Raw genomic sequence first — 23,692 nt, 5'->3', positions numbered from 1 at the left:
AAAAAAAAAAAAAAAAGAAATGGGCAGAAGACATGAACAGACATTTTTCCAAAGAACACATCCAAATGGCCAACAGACACATGAAAAAGTGCTCAACATCACTCGGCATCAGGGAAATACAAATCAAAACCTCAATGAGATACCACCTTACAGCTTAACAAGTGAAGAAACAACAGATGTTGGCGAGGATGCGGAGAAAGGGGAACCCTCCTACACTGTTGGTGGGAATGCAAGCTGGTGCAGCCACTCTGGAAAACAGTATGGAGGTTCCTCAAAAAGTTGAAAATACAGCTACCATATGATCCAGCAATTGCACTACTGGGTATTTACCCCAAAGATACAAATATAGGGATCCGAAGGGGTATGTGCACTCCGAAGTTTATAGCAGCAATGTCCACAATAGCCAAACTGTGGAAAGAGCCAAGATGTCCATCGACAGATGAATGGATAAAGAAGAGGTGGTATATATATATAATGGAATATCATGCAGCCATCAAAAGGAATGAGATCTTGCCATTTGCAATGACGTGGATGGAACTGGAGGGTGTTATGCTGAGCGAAATAAGTCAATCAGAGAAAGACATGTATATATGACCTCACTGATATGAGGAATTCTTAATCTCAGGAAACAAACTGAGGGTTGCTGGAGTGGGGGGCGTGGCGGGAAGGATGGGGTGGCTGGGTGATAGACACTGGGGAGCGTATGTGCTATGGTGAGTGCTGTGAATTGTGCAACACTCTTGAATCACCGATCTGTACCTCTGAAACAAATAATGCAATATATGTTGAAAAAAAAAAAAGAAGAAAATAGCAGGAGGGGAAGAATGAAGGGGGGGAAATCGGAGGGGGAGACGAACCATGAGAGACGATGGACTCTGAAAAACAAACTGAGGGTTCTAGAGGGGAGAGGGGTAGGGGGATGGGTTAGCCTGGTGACGGGTATTAAAGAGGGCACGTTCTGCATGGAGCACTGGGTGCTATGCACAAACAATGAATCATGGAACACTACATCAAAAACTAATGATGTAATGTATGGTGATTAACATAACAATAAAAAATTCAAAAAAATTTTAGAAAAAAAACAGAAGTATGAAATAAATTTTCCTGATGTTAAATTAAAAAAAAAAAGAGATTAGAACACAGACATGTAAGAGGGAAGGCCATGTGAGGACACAGGAAGAAGATGGCTATCTGCCAGACAGGCTTCATGAAATTAACTTGCTGACCCTTGACCTTGTACCTCTAAACTCAAGAATTACAAGGGAATAAATTTCTGTTGTGTAAGCCACTCAATCTGTGGCATTTTGTTATGGCAGCCCTAGAGAGCTAATACAGATATTATACTATAGTTTTATGAAGTGTTACCACTGGGGGATCCAAAACCTTTGGGATACTGCAAAAGCAGTCCTAAGAGGGAAGTTTATAGCAATACAGGCTTACCTCAGGAAGCAAGACAAATCTCAAATACAGAACCTAACCTCATACCTAAAGGAGCTAGAAAAAGGACAAACAAGATCCAAAACCAGTAGATGGAAGGAAATAATAAAGATTAGAGCAAAAATAAATGATATGGAAACTAAACAAACAAACAAAAAAACCAGTAGAACAGACCAATGAAACCAGGAGCTGGTTCTTTGAAAAATTAATAAAATTCATAAACTCCTGGTAGGCTTATCAAAAGAAAAGAAAAAGGACCCAAATAAATAAAATCACAAATGAGAGAGGAGAAATAACAATCAACACCATAGAAATACAAACAATATGAGAGAATACTATGAAAAACTCTATGCCAACAAATTGGACAGCTCAGAAAAAATGGATTAATTCTTAGAAACATATAAATTACCAAAACTGAAACAGGAAGAAACAGAAAATTTGAACAGAGTGATAACCAGCAAATAAGTTAAATTAGTAATCAAAAATCTCCCAACAAAACAAAAGTCTAGGACCAGATGGCTTCATAGGAAAATTCCACCAAACATATAAATTAGAGTTAATACCCATTCTTCTCAAACTATTCCAAAAAGTAAAAAAGGAAAGAAAACTTCCAAACTCATTCTATGAGGCCCATATTACCCTGATAGCAAAACCAGATAAAGACACCACCAAAAAAGAGAACTACAGGGCTGTTTCTCTGATGAACACAGATGCAAAAATCCTCAACAAAATACTAGCAAACTGAATCCAACAATAGCAAAAATAATTCATCACAATCAAATGGGATTTATTCCTGGGTTGCAAGCGTTGTTCAAAATTTGCAAATCAATCAGTGTAACACATCACATTAATAAAAGAAAGGACAGGAACCATATGATCATTTCAAATAGATGCAGAAAAAGCATTTGACAAAGTACAACATCCATTCATGATTAAAAACCCTCAACAAAGTAGGTTTAGAGGAAACATAATAAAGGCCATAGGTGAAAAAGCCACAGTTAGCATCATCCTCAATGAGGGAAAAGCTGTTTTTCTCAGGTCAGGAATAAGACAGGGATATCCACTCTCACCACTTTTATTCAACACAGTACTGGCAGTCCTGGCCATAGCAATCAGACAAGAAAAAGAAATAAAAAGCATCTAAATTGGCAAGGAAGAGGTAAAACTTTCCCTATTTGCAGATGACATGATATTGTATATAGAAAACCTGAAAGACTCCACCAAAAAACTGCTTGAACTGATAAATAAATTCAGGAAAGTTGCAGGATACAAAATCAACATACAGAAATCTGTTGCATTTCATTACATTAATTATGAAGGAGGAGAAAGAGACCTTAAGGAATCATCCCATTTATAATTATACCAAAAACAATAAGATACCTAGGAATAAACCTAACCAACATAGTGAAAGACCTGTCCTCTGAAAGCTATAAAATACTGATGAAAAAAATTGATGACAGAAAGAAATGGAAAGACATTCCATGTTCATGGATCAGAAGAACAAATATTGTTAAAATGTCCATACTACCCAAAGCAGTCTACACATTTAAGGCCATCTCTATCAAAATACCAACAGCATTTTTCACAGAACTAGAACAAGCAATCCTGAAATTTGTATGGAACCACAAAAGACCTTGACTAGCCAAAGCAACCTTAAAAAAGAAAAGGTGGAGACATCACAATTAAAGACTACAAGTTATATTACAAGGCTTTAGTAATCAAAAAAGTATGGTACTGGCACAAAAACAGACACATAGATCAATGGAACAGAAGAGAAAACCCAGAAATAAACCTACACTGTATGGTCAATTAATCTTCAACAAAGCAAGAAAGAATATCCAATGAGAAAAAGTCTCTTCAAGAAATGGTTTTGGGAAAACTGGACAGCAACATGCAGAAGAATGAATTTTCTTCCACTTTCTTCCACCACACACAAAATTATACTCAAAATGGATGAAAGACCTAAACGTGAGACGTGAAAACCATAAAAATCCTAGAAGACAGCATAGGCAGTAATGGTCTCTGACACTGGCCACAGCAACTTCTTTCTAGATATGTCTCCTGAGGCAAGGGAAACAAAAGCAAAAATAAACTACTGGGACTACATCAAAATAAAAAGCTTCTGCACAGCAAAGGAAACAATCAACAAAACTAAAAGGCAGCCTACAGAATGGGAGAAGATATTTGCAAATCACATATCTGATAAAAGGTTAGTATCCAAAATATATAAAGAACTTATAAAACTCAATACCCAAAAAACCAACTAATCCAATTTTTTAAAAATGGGCAGACCACATGAATACACATTTTTCTAAAAAAGACATCCAGATGGGGCCAACAGACACATGGAAAGTTCACTCATCATCAGGGAAATACAAATCAAAACTACGAGATATCACCTCATGCCTGTCAGAATGGCTAAAATCAACAACACAAGAAACAACAGGTGTTGGCGAGGATGCAGAGAAAGAGAAACTCTCATCACTGTTGGTGGGAATGCAAACTGCAGGGCCACTGTTGAAAACAGTATGGCAGTTTCTCAAAAAGTTAAAAACAGAACTACCCTACAATCCAGCAGTCATACTACTAGGTATTTACCCAGAGAATACAAAAATACTAATTCAAAGGCATATATATACCCTGATGTTTATAGCAGCATTATCTACAATAGCTACATTATGGAAATAGCTCAAGTGTACATCCCCTGATTAATGGATAAAGAAGATATGAGATACACATACACACAATGGAATATTACTTGGTCATAAAAAAGAATGAAACCTTGCCATTTGCAATGACATGGATGGAGCTACAGTGCATAATGCTAAGCGAAATAGAAAAAGACCACACCATATGATTTCACTCATATGTGGAATTTCAGAAACAAAACAAATGAGCATAGGGAAAAAAAGATAGAGGCAAACCTAGAAGCTCTCAACTAGAGAACAAATTGATGGCTACCAGAGGGGAGGTGGGTGGGAGAATGGATAAAATAGGTGATGGGAATTAAGGAGCGCACTTGTCATGGAAGTGCTGAATTACTATATGTGCACCTGAAACTAATGTTACATTGGATATTAAGTGAAATTTAAATAAAAACTTTAAAAAAAAATGTTACCATTGGGGGAAACTGGTCAAAGTGTTTTAAGGATTTCTCTATATCTCTTACAACTACATGAGTTGGCAATTATCACTAACAATATCAATTAAAAAAGAATTAAAAAACTCAAGAATGATACATCCCAGCTTGTGTGCTTCCTCCTTAATAATGCATCCAAAAGGGCATCTGGGTGGCTCAGTCAGTTAAGCTCCACCTTCGGCTCAGGTCATGGTCCCAGGGTCCTGAGATTGAGTCCCACATCAGGCTCCCTGCTTGCGGGGAGTCTGCTTCTCCCTCTGCCTCTCCCCCAGCTCGTGTGCTCTCTGTCTCTCTCTCAACCTCTCTCTCACACATTAAATGAATAAATAAATAAATAAATAAATAATTCATCCAAAATCCAGTAAATGAGACCAAGTATGAAAGGCATCTATGTATGGGGGCAAAAAGAGGACCAGTGGGGGTTAGTGCTGAAACAGAGTGGGAAGGGCGTTTACGTGTGGGGTAAGGGGAGATTAATCAACAGTAAGTAGATCTTCTGAAGATAGAAAGCAGGCTTCTCACTGCTGGAGATAGGAGTTACAAATATGGAAAGGGAGAAACTAGGATCATCCCCATGATGTTAGGTGGGAATTGCATATATGGGGTTTGAATTCACGATTTTCAGTAGAGATTATATATATATATATAAATACTCATGCAACCATATGCATGTGAGTGTGTATGTATATAAGAACATACACACTCCTTAGCTCTATCCATTAAGCGTGCCTGGAAGTAGTGACATCCCAGGAGCCGTGGGCACTCCTGGTGCCCAGGTCTTGGTCCCAAACACCATTCTTACAGTAAAGGTGACTGGGGGCTTCTTGTGGGAGGTAGCTGATTACAGGCTGAGGCAGGGGAAGTATTAGATGAACATGGAATATCTGAGGGTACCAGAAAGTAAGAAACTGCTCAAAAAATGATCAGGATCTGTCTGGAGGACCCAGAAACCACTGTGAAGGGACTTTCACTGGCCAACTCTGGGACAATTTGAACACGAAAATAAATACTGATGGTAATGTATTATAACCCACTGAATTAAACAGGATCCTAGGATAATAATATGGTGATGTAATGAATAAATAAGTGAACAGAAAAGAAAGCTCTTCCTTATACTAGAATACCAATAAGATTAGTTACCAACTGGCCACCATCACAGCAAAAAACAAAGGATGCTAAAATAAGGTGATGAGAGTTTGATGAGGAACAGGGTATTTACATAATGTCAAAGTATCTACCCATACAGTACTCACCAATTACAAAGGGAAAAGTAACCTCACTGTGGAGAAGCCCAGCCAACACCACCTAACCAGGAATCAAAGCTGACATCACAAGGAATGGGACAAATCACACTAAAGAGGCATAATCTAAAGGGAACATCAAAGAAACCAAACGGAGGGCCTTCCTACAAAAGAACTGCTTGTAATCTTCAAAAGTGCCCCGGTCCTAAAAACCAAGGCGTGACCGAGGGAGCCACGTGCTTCTGCCAGGGAGGGGACAGCTGGCAAAGCTCAGTGGGGTAGGGGCTCAGACGGCACTTTTGCACCCATGTTAACATCCCAACTTTGAGCCGAGGAAGGGGCGGATGGGTTGGCAACTCACTCTCAGATCTTTCATAAAAGAGTTCTGTCTTTCCTTTTTGTAAGTGTGAAATTATTTCAAAATAATGAGAAAAGGAGAGTGGTGTCAGCGTCATGCAGGTATTAATACCTGACCTGTTTGTTGAGCTCTTCCACTTCAGAGCAGGCCTTTTCCCTGTCTCTCTTTAAATCCTCGATTTCCTTCCTGTTGAAAAAGCAAAATGTATAGTATCACTGACCAGCCAGTTTCTTTTTTTCCCTGTCACTGCCCCTGTAACAGTGGTGGCTCAGGGTGTGCAGCCACAGAAGAGACTCTCACGCCTGCTCCTGGGACCCCAGAGCCACCACTCTGCCACTGTTCTCCACCACTGCTGCTGCCCACCCAGCTGGGACCCCAACCCTGGGAACCAGAGGAACACTGCCAGTACTCTAAGAACCTCCATGGAATTTCTCAGTCGCACACAGTAACATCTCGTTAGCAAAACATGTGGCCGTTCACACCCAGTGGCATAAATAGAACGAAAACAGCCTTGTATCTGCTGATGTCTCTTGTAAAATGTAAAATTTCCTGACAGCAAATGAGGGAAACAATGGTTTCTTTTTTTTTAAGATGTTATTTATATATTTGAGATAGAGTGAGAGCACAAGCACTAGTGGGGGGGGGGGACAGACGAAGAGGGAGAAGCCGACTGCCCGCTGAGCAGGGAGCCTGATGCAGGATCGATCCTGGGATCCCGGGACCATGACCTGAGCTGAAGGCAGATGCTTAACTGACTGAGCCACCCAGGCGTCCAGGGAAACAAAGGTTTCTAGAAGGGAAAAAACTTTTAGATTTCAGAAATGCTGTAATATAATAGTAATCACTTGTTGACCACCTGCTCCGGATGCCATATTTTAATAATCTTTAACTTCATAGTTGGAAAAAAAAAAAAGGTCAAACTGTCTTTGGATAAGACTATGGAAGTGAAAGTAGAAAGCCACTCCCCTTCCACACCAAGGCAGACACTCAACTGGCTGAGCCACCCAGGCGCCTAAACACTCCCCACTTTTCAGAGCAACACCTTCAAAGCTCATTGTACAGAGAGCAAAGCGTGCTGTAGACTGGAGTCCAGGCAGAACCACAGAGCCAGGGCCCTTACCTCTGGGCATCACTTGTCATTTCTGCAGCTTCAAGCTTTTGCTGAATCCTTCCCAGCTCATTTTTCAACAATGTGTTTTCTTCAGAAAGCCTATCCAACTCGATTCTGCATGAAAAATTGAAAACAAGTGGTAAGAGTGGGGACTCCAGGAGCTGGCCACCATATGTAGTTCACATGAGTATGGTCTTGCAGGTGGAAGTCATGGTGGACCCTGCATCATCTCTGGATGGCACAGAGCACACGGTTCCTTTTCCTTTATGCACTGCTGACATCCTATGGTTTGCATCTCCCAAGCAACAGAAAATAAAGAATTCTTAGCTTCTAAAACAATCAATCACACAATCAACTCATTAAGAGTATTCAGCACCTCGGTTCTGTTTATTTCATGTTTACAGCTGCCCTGTTACCACATCTCACAACCACTAACTAAAACGAGTGTGCTCATGGCTGGTATCAACACACAATGCTGGCTGTGGGTCCTCAGGTTACAGCATGGTAGTAACCAGGAACTCTAGCATGGAGCTAAGGAACATGAGCAATCAGAAGACCAAAACACATTTTCCTCTTTAGTGAGAGCTACCTGCATTGTACACTCTTCAGGTCAGCACTAGGGACGAGAAAACTGGGGAGATGCCCACATCCCTTGTACAGAGAGAGACCTAATGCAAGGTGGATCCCTCAGTGGGAAAAAGCAAGCATGAGTAGCTACTACATGAACCAAGTATGCTTGGAGCCACCTTTGCTTTCTGATACCTTAGAGATCTCCACTTGGGTAACACCACTGACATATGACAGATAAGCAATTTACCAGTAAAGATCACAAATGAGGCAGCTTAAAACCTGTATTTGCTGCCCGAGAAATTTATTGTTTTTTTTTTTTTTAGATTTTTACTTATTTGAGAGAGAGCGCATACGAGCAAGGGGAGGGGCAGAGCGAGAGGGAGAAGCAGACTCCCCACTGAGCAGGGAGCCCGACGTGGGGCTTGATCCCAGGACCGAGCTGAAGTCAGATGCTTAACGAACTGAGCCACCCAGGTACCCCCACCCTAGAAATTTATTCTTTTTTTTTTTTTTAAAGATTTTATTTATTTATTTGAGAGAGAGAATGAGAGAGAGAGAGCATGAGAGGGGGGAGGGTCAATGGGAGAAGCAGACTCCCTGCTGAGCAAGGAGCCCGATGTGGGACTCGATCCCGGGACTCCAGGATCATGACCTGAGCCAAAGGCAGTCGCTTAACCGACTGAGCCACCCAGGTGCCCTAAAGATTTATTTATTTGACAGAGAGAATGAGAGAGAGAGAGAGAGAGCACATGAGATGGGGGAGGGTCAGAGGGAGAAGCAGACTCCCTGCTGAGCAGGGAGCCTGATGTGGGACTCGATCCCGGGACTCCAGGATCGTGACCTGAGCCGAAGGCAGTCGCTCAACCAACTGAGCCACCCAGGCGCCCCAGAAATTTATTCTTTAAATAGACACTGGTCTGACATTTGTTCCCCCCGCCAATAGGTCCCTATCTGGCATTAGCTTCTAATTTTTTCAATCTAAAAATACTCAAAGCCACATGGTCTTGTTATGTTTAATGTAATAGGCTTATAATACCAAGCATAAGTGTCTTCTTCATACACATAAATATAACTTCATTTTATCTCATGAGGAACTAAAGAGAAAAATAAAGAAAGGGAAGTCATTGGAATTTTTAAAGCAGCAAACGGTTTCAAGCAGAGGAGAGAAACAAACGAGATCTGTGTTTGGGAACCGCCACTCTGGCTCCAGGATGGAAAACAAACTGACTCAGTGCTGCTGCGTGTGTTGGGCGGTTTCCACTTCAGCTTCCTGGGCCTCAGAGAAGCTGATGGCTGTCCCACCCTGTCCCCCTCACCACACGAAGCAGCTAGAGCTGTGTGAGACTGACCATACAATGGGTGACTGTCCTCAGAGAAGGTAAGGGAAACCTCCAAGGGCCCCTAATAAAACAAAAGTCTAGATGCTGAAACCCCGGCTGTGAGCATTAGGCCACACACAGACAGGGTCACCCTGAGGCCAGTGCCTATGGCAGCACTGCCAGCAGCAGCATGGAAAAACCACACCGGGCGGGCCTACATTAAGCAGTGCCCTCGAAGGAAGTTAAGGTGGTCCCAAGTCTCAGCAAAAGCAGTATCCGCCCTTCTCCAGAAAGCATCTTCTACTACAGTTCCGGAGATTCCCAGAGATGAACAGCATGTAAACACAAGCTCACAGTCACAGATCACCACAACATACATGGAAAAAAGCCACCTCCCAGCAGCAACAGAAGCAAAACAGCAGACTGGATCCCACAGGAACCTCAGATATTGGAATTATCAGACACAAACTAAGGATAAAATTGTAAAATGTTTACATAATAAAAAATAAACAAGAAACAAGAAACTATCAAAAATGATCAGACCAAAAGGGACAAAACAGGGCTTTTGGAAATAGGGAAGAAAAAAAAAAGGCAATGTCGAAATAAAACCTCACTGAATGAGTTAAATGGCAGATTTAAACAGAGCTGAAGGAAGAATTACTGATCCAGAACACAGAGATAGGAAAAAAAGTACCCAGAATGCGACAAGAGAGAAAAGAAGGTAAAAGAGATGGAAGGGAAGAAATGGAGGAAAAGTGAAAAGATCTAACATCATACATCTAATTGTAGAGTGAGAGGAGAAGTGATGTTTTAAAAATAATGGCTGAGAAGTCTTCATAAGACACAAATTCAATGGGTACAATGTTTTTCTAAGCAGGATGAGTAGAAAGAAAACCACACCTATGCCCTATAACCTGACAATTCCATTCTTAGGTACACCCCAATGTAAATGCTCCAAAAGACATGGGTAAGAACTTTCTTAGCAGTACTATTTGTGAAGACTAAAACTAAACGCTATTCAAATGCCCATCCACAAGTGAATGAGTAAACTGTGTTATATTCACACAACAGAAAAATCCACAGCAATGAACCATATGAATGAACTACAGCTATAGGTCCTGGATCATCCAGGTGGGCCCAATGTAATCACAGGGTCCTGAAATGTGGAAGAGGGAGGGAGGAGAGTGGGTGTCAGAGTGATGTGATGTCAGGTGGACCTGACCAGTCATTACCAGCTTTAGATGGAAGGGGGCGAGAAACAAGGAATGCAAGCAGTCCACAGAGGCTGGAAAACAGAACAGCGATTCTCTTCTAGAGCCACCAAAAAGGAAGGCAACCCTGCCAGCATCTTAATTTTAGTCCAGTCATAACCATTTCAGACTTCTAAGCTCCAAAACTGTATAATCATAAATAGTGTTGTTTTAAGCCACTAACTTAGTAATAGTGGTAATTAGTTACAGCAGCAATAGGAGACTAAGAACCAATACAGAGCAACAACTAGACAGAGTAGACTACCCAATGTCAATGGTGAAATCTTTTTTGTTTTAAAGATTTATTTGAGACAGAGCACGCTCACAAATGGGGGAGGGGCAAAGGGAGAGAGAGAATCCTCAAGCAGATTCCCCACTCAGCATGGAGCCAGACTCGGTGTTCTACCCCAGGACCCTGAGGTCATGATCTGAGCCAAAACCAAGAGTCAGGCTCTCAACCGACTGAGCCCCCCAGGCGCCCCCTACCAAACATTTAAGTAAGAAAATGCTAATCCTTCTCAAACTCTTACAGGAAAACTATAGACCAATATCCTTTCCCAACATTGATGCTAGAATCCTCACAAAATACTTGTTTATATGTTTAAATGTTTAATAGATACAGAGTTTCTGCTTTGAATGATGAGAAAGTTTTGGAAGTAGAAAGTGGTGATGAAAAAAACAAAAAGAAAGTGGTGATGGTTTACACGTTGTGCATGTTTAATGCCACTAAATTATGTGGTTAAAATGGTCGATTTTACATTATGTATACTTTGCCATGATTTAAAAAAAGTCAATATCCATTGACAGAAAAACTAATTTAAAAAGACTGGTACACTCTTAAAGGATATTAAAGAGATATAGTAACTAAATGCACACCACGATCCTTGATTAGATCTGGGGTAGGTGAACAATCTAGAAAATACATACTGAAACAACTGGCAAAATGTGGAAGTGGAGTGTAAATTAAAAATAGCAGTGCATTCGAATTAAATCTCCCACATGTGATAACAATACTGTGGATATGCAGAACATCCTTGTTTTTATAAAATAACATGTTGAAATATTTTGCAGTAAAATGTCATAATGTCTGCAATTATCCCCAATGATTCAGAAAGAATTTAAAAAGGGTGTGTGTGGAATTGTGTATAGAGCAAAAGAGCAACAGAAGAGGTGACCGTGGATGAATTCGGCCACGTGGGCATTCAGACCACTTCTGTTCTCTAAGCTACTGGCAGAGATTCTTTCACAATCCAAATCTGGTCGTGTCACTCTGCACTTTGCTTTCTCCTTGATAAAGACCCAAATCTTCACCATGGCCTTTAAGATCCTGCAGGTCTGAGCTCTGCCCAGCCAAGGGGCCTGTGGCTGGTGTGGGTTTGGAAGGCAGCTATGCTCACCATTATCCCACCAACACCAGCTCTGGTGTGGGTTTGGAAGGTGGTCCCATGTGTTTCCTTACAAGTGGCCACAAGGGAGTTGTGGCCAGGGGTCCACTGGCTGGTGCTGGGGATAGACCTGCCCTCAGAGAGCAGGGGCTGGGGGCCCAGCTTGGGGAGTGAGGGATGCCAGTGGGCTCAGGGGGCACCTGCATGTTGCTGAGCCCAGTAGACTCCTTCAGGCTGCAGGTCTTGTGTGAATTGGCCTCTCAAGGGCTCTGGAGACAAGTGTTCTTCTCTCCTTGCAGGATTCTTCCCCTAAAGACACAGCTCCTTGGTTTCCCCTTCCTCTGAGGGCTCCTTCCTCGACTCTCCACCTACCTCACTCCACAGGCTCCTCAAATGTAACTGAATCCTGCTCTCCCCACTTCTTGGTCAGTGGCATTTCTGTGGAGTCCTCTGAGTGCTCTGTGACCCACTTCCAATCTCCCTGTGAAAATCCCATCCTCCTGTAACCCATCAACTTGGCCTCGACACTCCTGCCAGTTGACTCCCTGCACCTCTGATGCTATCACTCTGGTCCCCAGCAACTGTCACTTCTTGCCTGGACATCTGCAGTAGCCACCTCCCCCTGCCCTCCACCCACCTCCTCCTACACACCCACCCCACAACCCCTGCAATCTACTCTTCCCGGTTTCCCTGGCTAACCGAGAGCATGTTTCCACAGCTGCCCGGCTCAGGGCCCCAGCAGCCTGCCTCTCAAAAATCCTCCCCATACCCACAAGAGCCGGTTCCTATTCACATTCCCCTCTGCACAGCCATCTCCTTATTCCCCAAAGCCCTCTAATCTGGGCAAAGCCTGCTCCTGCCCCAGGTCCTCCTCCGCCTTCCCAGATCTGAACACCTCACCTCTCAGAAAGAAAACTACCGGCTTGAATTTGGCCCAGTCGTTTCTATATACTCCCTTAGGCTTTCACCATTGTGCACGTGTCCCTGGAAAATGTACATGGTCTCAGCAGCATGGCCTTTAAGTTTCCTCATATTTGAAACAGGGCAGCGAGTTTCTTCCTGACACTGAGACACGCAGGAAGCACAGCACCTCCCCCAGAAGCTGAAAGCCGTAAACCGGTCTTGCACCCTGCTGCTATCCCTAGCTGTACCCCACATAGAAGATGCCCCATAATCACTGTCAAGGAGTGAAGACCCTCCTGAGAATACAACTGTGACTTTAGCTGTGGGGTCAACAGGAAGGGAGTGAGACTCAAGATGCTGGGCTGCTTCTGTGCCTAAGGCCCCTCCCTGTGTTTGCCTGGGGCCTGCCACAGACTCGTGTGCAGAACAGGTACCCACGATGTGTCCGCAGGGCCCAAGACCAGCCTGTGTGTGTCTGGGACTTGCTATGGAGCATCCAGGATAGTAAGTGCGTGTTCTACATTCATTTCGTGCTCCATGCCCTTTGGGAGCACGGCACCCTCTGCACTTCATGGGTGACAAAATTTAGAAGTCAGGCCACTACAAACAAAGTGCTCTATGGTTTAGAGACACCCACATAAAAGGCAGGGACATCAAGTAATGGCACCTCTAGGAGGTGAGGAGGCCTGGTGCCTAGGAGGCTTCTAGCTATGCTAGTATTTTTTCTTAAGCTGGGTGGTGCCTTGACATTTCTTCCTTTTGGTTTCATGTCAATCCCACATAATCTTTTTACTCAATGAAGCTAACTGCCCGTGGTCACCCAGGTAGCAGGAGCTGATGCCTGAGGGGGACTGTAGAGCTCTCTGAACTTGGCCCACATACCAACATCTCGAGGCCCTCTCCCCAGCTTCAGGCTTCCCCTGAAGGCATCAACTGCAGCAGCATCTTGAACCCCCCTGGGCACTCATGCCCCACCCCCAGCCTCCCAGGAGGTGTCTGGGCTAGACAGCCTCCTCTGTTGCTCCACTCAGGAAGCTCAGGAACTTGCAGTTCAAGGACAGTGCCTGGCACACATGCTGGCGGGGCAAAGTAGTGGGTCCTGCTCAAAGTCAGCAGGAAGAGAGCTCAGGCGACCCAGAACTGAAGCAGGGTTCCAAACACAGTCTGTCTTTGTCCTTGTAAGACCAGCGAGAATTTCCTAAGGACAGGAGCAGGGGACACCAAGGCCAGATGAACTGCCCAGAATGGCCCAGCTCTGCCCTCACCCATTCACTGGGCATATGGTAACCTGTGGGATGCCCCGGGGTCGGGGCCGGGCTTATGACCCTTGCACAGGCATGAGGGTTACATAATCCCCATCAGCAGCTGTGACGAGGCCCATGCAGTGGAGCTGGAGGTGAGAGGTTAGAGGTTATATAGCCTGACATTCTAAGAATGGGTAGAAACCAAACCTGTTGTTCTCTCTTGAATCTGCTTCTTTCTCAAGAACCCGAACGACTTCTTCCAGCTGCAGAAGTTTGGTTTTCATGTCGTCCTTCTCTCTTTCCAGGGACGTGTTGGCCTCTTCCTCCCGCAGGGCCTTAAGCTGCTCCTGCCCCGCCACCTGGGGGCCAAGTGAGGTGGGGTTGGGAGAGCGAGGTGCCCTCCTTGGCCTTGTCCCTGCTGTGCTGCAGCCCCTGCTCCAGGGTGCTCTCCCCATGCTGGCCCTGCTCCACCACAGCCTGCCCCTGGCTGCCCATGGGGGCCAGCTCCTCACTCAGATGCCCAGCTCGCTCCAGAATGGCCAGCTGCCTCTCAGTCTCTCCTCTGCCCACTGGTGGGGGCTGGGCTGGTGAGGCATCTCCTTCTGTTCCCCAGAGCAGCTCCTGGGCTTCAGTCTGGCTCACACCAGCTGAGCTGCCGGCAAGAGGCACTGGCTCCTCCAGAACCACTCTCCTGTCCACCCCACGTGGGTACACCTGTGCCCGCCTCTCAGGAGGAGGAGAAGCCACCTCTTTGGCAACGAGCACATGCCGACCATCCTCTCTGAGGCCAAGGCTCTCCAAGGGCCCTCTGCGGGACAGGGCAGGGGCTAGGGCTGGGCTCTGCTGGGCATCCACATGCCTGCACCTGGTTTGCCCATGGCCATGCCCATCGCCAGGTTCCAGCCAGGCCAATGGCTGCTCCCTCCTGCCTGCACCCTCCTGCTCACGACCCGCCACTGCTGGCCTGTCCCTCCAGCAGGCCCACAGCATGTCTGCTGCCCATACGGGCCTTCCCACTTGTTTCCTACAGGTGAGCTCCAGCTTCTCCTCCAGGGCGGAGGACCTGCAAAACTCTGCCTGTTCCTTGCCTACCAGCTCCTGCAGCTTCCACTGCTGACTTCCCCAGCGTGGGTGGGGCTCCTCCCCCCTGCCCGCCCTCCGCTCCTTCTCCTGGTCATGCTGCTCTGTCACCTCGTGGACTTGCAGCAGGGCTCTCTGGAGCACCTCTTCCTTCTCCTGCTGAGGCTGCAGCGCAAAGTGCTTACAGTGGGCAGCCTGCTGGGCTTCCATCCTTGAGAGCTCGTAGTTCAGCACAACTTCGGCCTCTTTCCTACAGAAATAGAGCACGTCACAGGCGCTGTGGGCACAGCTCAGGCCCAGTCCTACCCCCAGGTTGGAAAGGCCTCCTCACAGGCTCCTCTTGTCCTGACCACGGACCTCCTCTGCCTGGCCTGCTCTGTCCCCTCACCCCCATGCACCCCAGCGTTCCACCCATGCCCTGGGACCCTCTGTAGAGGGTCTATCGGAGGATCTGCCCTCAGTACGGTTGGGTTCTACATACAGAAGCTGACACGAAACCATTCACACATGTGACTGTTAAGTGTAAGTTGATTATAACTAAATAGGATAAAAATTCAGTATCTGAGTCATGCAGGCCACATGTCCAGGGCTCAGCAGCCACGTGTGGCTGGTGGCTGCCATCATGGATGAAGAAGATTCAGGACGTGTCCCCCATCACAGGAAGTACTAAGGACAGTGCTGGTCTAAAACTTGAGTGAGATGTGTGGCTCTCACCTACAGTTCAAAGCTACCCTTGAAAATCTGGTAAGTTGCTGGGTACCAGGCCTTCACAGCCCTGGGAGAATGGAGTCCCAGCCGAGGTGAGGGCACTAAGGACATGTTCTTTGTGGCTGGTGCCAGCCTGAGAACAGGACATGTGGCCGGATGTGGCTCTAGGTCCAGCATGGGGAAGGACTGTGAACAGCAAGCAGGTCCTCCGGATGGATGGCGCAGGCTGGTGGAAGGGGCTACCATGCACCGGCCCATCTGCTGCCAGTAGGGTCTAAAGGGACTTGGGTCAAGTCCCTTATCGCATAGCTCTGGGGTTTAAGAGAAAATAACTTAAAGCTCAGAGGAAGCACATGACTTAAAAATGACCTTTATCATCCTGTAGGAGAGCGACAGTTCCCGTCAGCCCCCATGGGCCCAGGGCCCTTCCACTGGTGTCATATGGAGTCCAGGGAGGAAGGAGCACCCACAGACTTGGGGGCCAGTCTGGTTCTTTCACAGCACATCCTACGTACTCAGGCTAACTCCAATCACTGAGCCAAAGGGGAGAGCGCATCCCACCCAGGTTGGAGGGCATAGTCTCTACATAAAGGCTGTCGACATCTTGCAATCAGGGGGTGACTGAGGCCACATGCACTCAGCTCCAACACTGAACCCCACTGAGCCCTACATAAGCCCTCTGTGAGGAGCACGGTGCGGTGGGCCACTCCACTGTGAGCCATCCGCTCAGCCCTGGGTCAACATATGCTGGGTGTAGTCATCCCCTCCTGAACTGGATGGGTCCAAGACTCCCCACAAGACACGGAGGGGCTGACTGACCAGCGCCATGGCTAAGATAACTAGTCATTTCACTCTACCAAGTCAGACCCACTCGACAAGGAATGAACACATGGGTATTTCTCACGTCACTATGACACTGTTCGACACAAAATGCCATATCCCAGTTTTCCAAATAAACCTTTCCTCTCCTTTGCTCACACCTTTTGGCCTTTCCAAGAACCTCACCAACCCAAATTATTTGTCTTTCCCATTGTTTTAGGGATTTTAGACCTTTCATCCATCTGCTCATGTGCTAGAAAATTAAATGAGATATTAAAGGAAGATTAAAGGAAGAACATACTACCCTTTGCAAGTATGAGGCAAAATTCTACAAGGAATTTTAACTCTTAAGCTTTAGTTAACAGATATTTTTAATACGAAAGAACAATCCTTACCTGATGACCTGTTCTTTCTTTTTTAAAAAAAATATTTTATATATTTATTATTTTGGGGGGGTAGTGCACTGTGAGCACGGGGAGGGGAAAAGAGAGAGGAAGACAGAGAATCTCAAGCAGACGGCACTGAGCATGAAGTCTGATCTGGGGCTCGATCCCGTGTCCCTGATATCACGACCTGAGCCAAAACCAAGAGTCTAATACTTAACTGACTGAGCCACCCAGGTGCCCCTGACCTGTTCTTTCAATGCTCACCTACCTGCCCTGAGAAAAAGCACCCCGTTAGCAGGTACTATAATTCTGAGCAGTTTCCTGATGTAGTTTCAAATCTGGGTTCTTGGCAAGAACCCCTAACTGTAAGACCCTGAAAGGACGCAGTGCCTGACCTGACTCGCTGCAGCTCGTTCCGATGCCTCTGGTGCTGTCCCTGCTCCGGTGGGTCCTGCTCTCGGGCCAGCCGCCCGGCTGGGCCAGATAGTGCCTGAATGCAGCACTGCCCCAACCCCGCCCTCTCCGGCAGAGGGCCACAGGCCGCCCACTGGAGCTGGTCCTGCAGGCCTCGGATGAGCTCCTGAGACTTCCCGAGCAGCACCTCCAGGTTAGCCCTCCGGCACTCCAGCACGTGGACCTCAAGCCTGAAGGCCTGCTGCATCTGCTCCCTCTCCTTCGTGAAGTCTCTCCTCATCAGCTCCATTTCCCTCTCGTAAGAATTTACCTGAAAAGAGAAATGTGAGCAGTGTCCATCAGGAGGTCCTGAAAATGACTTACTGGGCAACACAACACAGAAATACCAGACTTCTAGGCACGACACCCAAAGAATGGTGGCCCAGACCCAAAGCAGTGCACAGGCCTGTGAACAGAAAGAGCGGCGCTAAGGACAGTGGAGCCCCTCCCAGGGCGCAGTGTGGCCTCGAGCTTCCCTTGTCTCCCATAACCTTCATAAGGGCCCCCGGAGGCAGGTCCAGCAGGTGGGGAACGGAGACTGGGATCACATTAGGCCAGGCGCCTGGCCAGGCCACCTGGAGGGCAGATGGTGGGACAACTGAGAGAACTGGGGAGCCTTCATGAGACCAGGGGTGGCTCTGAACATCCTCCAGCCCCCAGGGCACGGCTACTCCAGGAGTTTCCAGCCAATGCATCCCAGGGAGCCCAGAGGCACAAGCACAGGACAGGCACTCCCACCTTGCTGCTACTCTTACGCCTGATAACAAATCGTGGAAACAAGTCGTGGACATGTCTCTTAACAAAACCCCACCACGATCTGCTAACAGAGCAGAAGACAAGTTCATCTAAAAAGACAGACTCAGCCAGGGTCCTGGTCACAAGGCCACGGAGTACCCCACAAAGGGCAATCCCAGGGTCGCATCAGCTTAGAGCACAGATGGGAGCTCTGATTCCCTGATGGCAGAGTGGGCAGCAAGGTCTGGCCTCAGTGAGACGACCCCTATGACACTTGGGTACACATAACCCCATTCCCTCCCTTTACTGGTCATTCCTTATCTCCTGCCTCCTTCCAAAGAAGGTGTGAGGCAAAATGTTCATTTTCTTTACATTTCCCCACAATCTCCTGTCCCTCTGAGCAGGCTTCCTAAGGGGCGCAGGATCTAGGACACATGTGTGCATGCGGAAACATGCACGGCCGAGCAAGGCTTTCCAGCACGCAGCAGGAAGCTTCTCTGTGTCCCTGTGGCCGCCCTCACTCCCCCTGACCTTGGTCTCCAGCTGGATCTTGAGGTCTTGGCAGTGTTCCTTCACCTGCTCCATCATTATCTCTGTTTCTAAACTCACTGGAATGGAATCACCAACAAATGAGATGATGCCTGCAAACAAAGAGACATTCCTGTTTCTGTCCTGCCGAGGATGCCGTAGGCCGTTCCCAGGCCTCTGATCCGACATTTGGCCGGCACTGAGTATTCAGCCTAGTCGTCTGCCACCATGCCCCTGACCACGCACAACCCTCCATGGGCCTTTTCTGCAAGAGGAATGCTGTGCTGGCAGAGACAACCAACCCTCGTGGGTTTCCACAAGCAATCTACTATGCTTAGCTCTCAAGGTAGGAGCTCTTCAGAAATCAGCATTCCGAGTCTTTGCCAGAACACACATTACCCAAAGATATAACCAGGAGGCTCCCTGCAAGATCTGTCAGGCCCTTGGATTCCCTAAAAGATGCTGTACATGGTACGTTTACTGCCCCCTGAATTCTGTTCCTCAATGATGCCAGGCACACAGAGGGACTGGGAAGACCGAGCAACGAGTGTGACCTGTCGCAGACAGTCAGTGCTTTATGATGAGGCACTATGAGCCTTATTTTTTCAAGCTTTTTATTCTAGCTATGCCCTTTTCTTAGAGACTTTATGTTACTACTACATGATAATAACATGGGTTTTCATGAGTGACCCCTTGTTCCAGAGGATTCTCCTCACTGACCATGTCAGACGTCCTTGCAGCTCATTTTGCGAGGTGCCTGTGGAACTGCAAGCACCCCCCAGGGCACCAGGCATTTCTGGTGCTACTGAGTAACATGCCAAAGGGCTGACTCAAAATGTGAGTTTTGGCCACTGCTCAGGTTTTGTGCTGGTCTGGGGCTGGGGAAGTGAAGGGAGATGACACACGCCTTAACGATTTGCCATGAAAAAAAAACGACAGAGTGAGAGCCATGGGGCCGAGAGAAGTCAGGATAAGCACCTCAGGAAAGCAAGCAGCCCCTGCCCTGTAAACCGGAGCTGCCACCTGGTTCTGGCCAAGTAGGCCCAGGTGCACGAGCAGCTGGTAGGAGTGGCTCCACCTGGAAGTACTGAGGGCACGGCCGCCAGGACCCCACAGCCCTTCTACCAAAACTCCCCTGTGGCAGCAGAACCCTCCTCCTTTGAAGGGGCAGACGGGACTTCTGTGTTCAGATGGAGGGTGGGGGGGGGCAAAGGGGAAGAGAAAGGGCCCTGGTGCGGGATCAGTGATGACACAGAGGCTGGGGCTGCCTTCTGGTGCCACAGTCCAAGGTCTTCTGGACAAGGGCCACCCAAGGTATGGGTCCCTAGCTCTGCTGATCCCTGGGTTATGGTTGGCAGCTCTTGACAAGGGTCCCATGTTCCATGCATCCCACACTCCTCTAGGGACAAAGGGAGGTAGCAATCCTCTCCCCCTTCCCTGTGTCCAGGCTGCCCACCTGGCCATGTGTAACACTAATCTGGGGATGTGATGTTGTCCGGTGTGCTGGCCGTACCCCAACACCTCCCAGCTGAGGACAGTCAGGACAGCAGGTCTTGGAAGTCATCAGACTCCACTAAAGAAGATGCTGTGAGGGGATCCCCTTAAGGGACTGAGGAAGCTGGACCCAGTGCACAGAAAGCCCCACTTGGTTCCCATGTTGGCTCTCTTAGGTACAAACTTTATTCTTTTTTTTTTCCCCCAAGATCTCATTTATTTTATTTGAGAAAAAGAGAAAGAGAGAGAGGGAGAGAGACCATGTGCAGGGAGAGGGGTGGAGGAAGAGGGAGAGAATCTCAAGCAGACTCCGTGCTGAGTGCAGAGCCCAAGGCTGGGCTCAATCTCATGACCCTGCAATCATGACCTGAGCCGAAATCAAGTTTTAACCGACTGAGCCACCCAGGTGCCCCCCTTTTTCCTGTTTCATTAAGTAAACAGCTTTAGGACAATATAGGAACTCTGACTGCTCTCAGGGTTGTAGATGAGAACAAGATGCTCTCTGAGGGGCTGACTCTGTGGTACATGGTCAGTGGAGGTAGCCACATGGCTGGGGGCGGGGTGGTCCCGGTGGTCCCCACAGGCCCCTCACCAGCAGCGGTGCGCATGGAACCGCATGCAGCATGTAAATTTGCATAGTGCCCACCCCATGCAACTTCCAGGAAAGGTGGCAATCAGCCAAACCCACCCTGTCCTCCAGAAGGACCATGGAAACCTGAAGGACAGCTGTGGCATCTGAAACCCACCCCCCAATTCTAGTCTCTAGAAGGAGCCAATAACTGCGCCTCTTGGTGCCTGGAGCTTGTCTCAAACCTCACAGGCTGAAGAGTTAAGGAGCGTGAAGCCCTGGTCTTTATTGTCAAGTAACTCCTTCAGCATCAGTGCTGTGCACAGGCAGGTGGAGCCGGCCCTTCCAGGGTGCCACAGCCACACCCCACCTCGACCCTTTCCACACCATCCAGGGAGTTAACATCAGCCCTGTCTGCTGCAGTCCACATGAGGCCTCTGTGAATACCAGGAGTCCCTGACACATTTTACGCATTTACCTTCCCTCTGAGAGCTGTCACAGACCCAAGACCAGACATCGTGCTCTGAGCAGGGCTGGGAGACCACCACCCTGCTCACTCCCAGCCTCCCCTCTCCTCCCTTCCCTCGATGACTATGTCCGACCCCTGCTGATCGCTCATCCTAGGGCATCTCTCTGGATCCTCCCCATAACCCAAGAGGCCCACTAGAACATGCCTGTCCTGAGGTCACTACCAGGTCATCATAACCTTCACCACTCTACCCAAATGGTAAAATCCTTACCATCTTCTACCTCCCTTGGGCCTCTGGGTATTGTCCCTGGCCTTGGGTTACAGGCCCTTCTCCCACATGTGGCAGTCCGAAGGGCATGTGATCCCTTGGAGGCCTGACACGCCGGGCAGCTGGCCCCCCTCCTGCAGAGTCCCCCGGGACCAGGGGGAAGCTTGTGCAGTGGGGGAAGATAGACACCCCCTGCCACCAGCCTCTGCTCTCCCACAGCAGGAGCGCACAAGCTGTCACCTCCTGGGACTGGGCTCCTACCTGCTGAACCGTGTCCAGGGGGCAGCCGTTCCTCTGGCTGTGCGTGGGGCCGGCCATGCCAACTCAGGGGCAGCTGTGCTCGCAGGCCTTCCAGTGCAGCCTGCAGCTCGTCGTTGCGGTCCTGCAGGTCCTGTGGGGTACAGCCAGACACCCCCTGCAGCCAGTGCGGCCACCTGAGGGGCGGTGAGGAATGGGGCAGTGTGGAGCCAGCCCACCGAGGGAGCAGTCAGGTGTCAGGCCCTGACTTCCAGCACACAACACTTAAAACTGCATTCCTGTTTCCTAAGGACAGGTGAGCCAAACGAAAGCAGGGGCCACTTCTCGACCTTCTAGTACCCTGCACCACTTTCGAGCACTCGATATTCAGAAGGGGCTCAGAAAAAAATAGTGGAGTGGAAACTGAAGAGAAATGTAGAAAATACAGAGAACCATTAACAGCTGAAACTCCAGTGATGTGATGTGGGTGTGAGGCAGCAATGTCCTGGGATGTGCCCGGGGATTCTTTCCTCTGCTGCTGTTGAATCTGCAAACGGTTCTTTCTACAGCTACTGAGCCAAGAGGATACCAGGTGCTTCAGACCAAGGGCTACAGAACAAAGATGATCTTACCAAACAGAAAGGATGATGTCTGAGTGAGCACGCACACTGGGGGAGGTGGGGGGACTTGGGAGGTGGTCATGAAAGCTTCAGAGGAAGGGCCTCATTTGCAACCAGCGTAATTCTGTCCACACGTGAAAGAAACACATCTCAACAAGCACACCTGGTCACCTGATTTTTAAACGGCTAGAAAGGGTAGAGTTTATAGCCACTTTCTCAGACGGTCCCACAGCTAGCACACCACAGCTGCATGTGTTGCCATGTCCACTCCTGACTCTGGGTCTATGTCCCCCTGCCCTGGAAGCTCAACAGGCCCCTGACTGCCCCAGCCTGCAGGATGGCAGAAGTGATGCCCCGTCTTCCAAGGGTACAGCTTCTAGCCAGCTTCTCCTTTTGGGATAGCCCCTCTAGCCAAGACCACATGGACACCCAGCACATCCACAAGACTCCACATCCCTTGCTGTTTTTTTAATCCTATTTGAGTTTCCTTTCCAGGCGGCTCTCATTGAGTAGACCTCATCTTCCCAAAACAGTTCCTGAAGGCCAGCGCCTGGCCTGCGGCTGCATACCCCTGGAGAAGGAGCCTCTCATTGGCAGTTCTAGGCAGTGGGAGAAGGGATGGGTTCTGCACAGATCTCACAAGAAGCACAGATTCACACAGGGTCACCGTACCTTGTTCAGAATCTCCTAGACAAACATACAATTTTCCCCATGGAGGAAGCAGTTCTGTCTGGGGGGAAAGGGCAGGGCAGAAAGTAAGAGCTTCGGGACAAGTGTGCAGAGCAGAGCGTGGACCCCGTGGTTCCTGACACAGCCTGTGGTCACTGCTGCTCTAGCCCTGGGATGTCTAAGAAGGCAGCACTCAGTGCACAGGCCACCAAGCATCTCAGGTGCGGTGAGTCTGAATCGAGGTGTGCTGTAGCCTAAAATCTACACCGAATTTCAAAGACTGGATTCCAAAAAAACGGATATAATGGTAACATTGTATAAATATTGAATTAAATAAAATGTTATTAAAATTGATGTCACCTATTTCTTTTTACATTTTTTTTAAAGATTTTATTTATTTATTTGACACAGAGAGACACAGCAAGAGAGGGAACACAAGCAGAGGGGGTGGGAGAGGGAGAAGCAGGCTTCCCGCTGAGCAGGGAGCCCGATGCAGGGCTCGATCCCAGGACCCCGGGATCACAACCTGAGCTGAAGGCAGATGCTTAACGACTGAGCCACCCAGGCGCCCCTCTTTTTACATTCTTTAATGTGCCTATGGGAAAACTTAAAATTACATGTGTACCTTGTATTGAGTATTTTGAAAACATACACACATCCCACAAATCCAGCAGCGTCAAAAAGCAGGTTTTCTTAGGTGT

At 47.8% G+C, this 23,692-nt stretch overlaps 1 protein-coding gene across 1 annotated transcript in view; it reads right to left on the bottom strand.

Moving 5' to 3' along the window:
* NINL (ninein like) overlaps positions 1-23,692 on the bottom strand; it is a 176,603-nt gene that overhangs the window by 23,838 nt on the left and 129,073 nt on the right. The window contains exons 14-19 of the mRNA XM_044918806.1: positions 21,727-21,856; positions 18,670-18,779; positions 17,418-17,674; positions 17,346-17,372; positions 7,296-7,400; positions 6,292-6,361 (exon numbers count right to left, since the gene is read on the bottom strand). Of these exons, the coding sequence (XP_044774741.1) occupies positions 6,292-6,361; positions 7,296-7,400; positions 17,346-17,372; positions 17,418-17,674; positions 18,670-18,779; positions 21,727-21,856 (699 nt within the window). The remainder of the gene's footprint in view (positions 1-6,291; positions 6,362-7,295; positions 7,401-17,345; positions 17,373-17,417; positions 17,675-18,669; positions 18,780-21,726; positions 21,857-23,692) is intronic.

This window comes from Neomonachus schauinslandi, chromosome 10, assembly GCF_002201575.2.
Source record: "Neomonachus schauinslandi chromosome 10, ASM220157v2, whole genome shotgun sequence".
Taxonomy (NCBI): domain Eukaryota; kingdom Metazoa; phylum Chordata; class Mammalia; order Carnivora; family Phocidae; genus Neomonachus; species Neomonachus schauinslandi.
The sequence above is the reverse complement of the archived record's forward strand: the minus strand, read 5'-3'. Positions and strand labels throughout refer to the sequence as shown.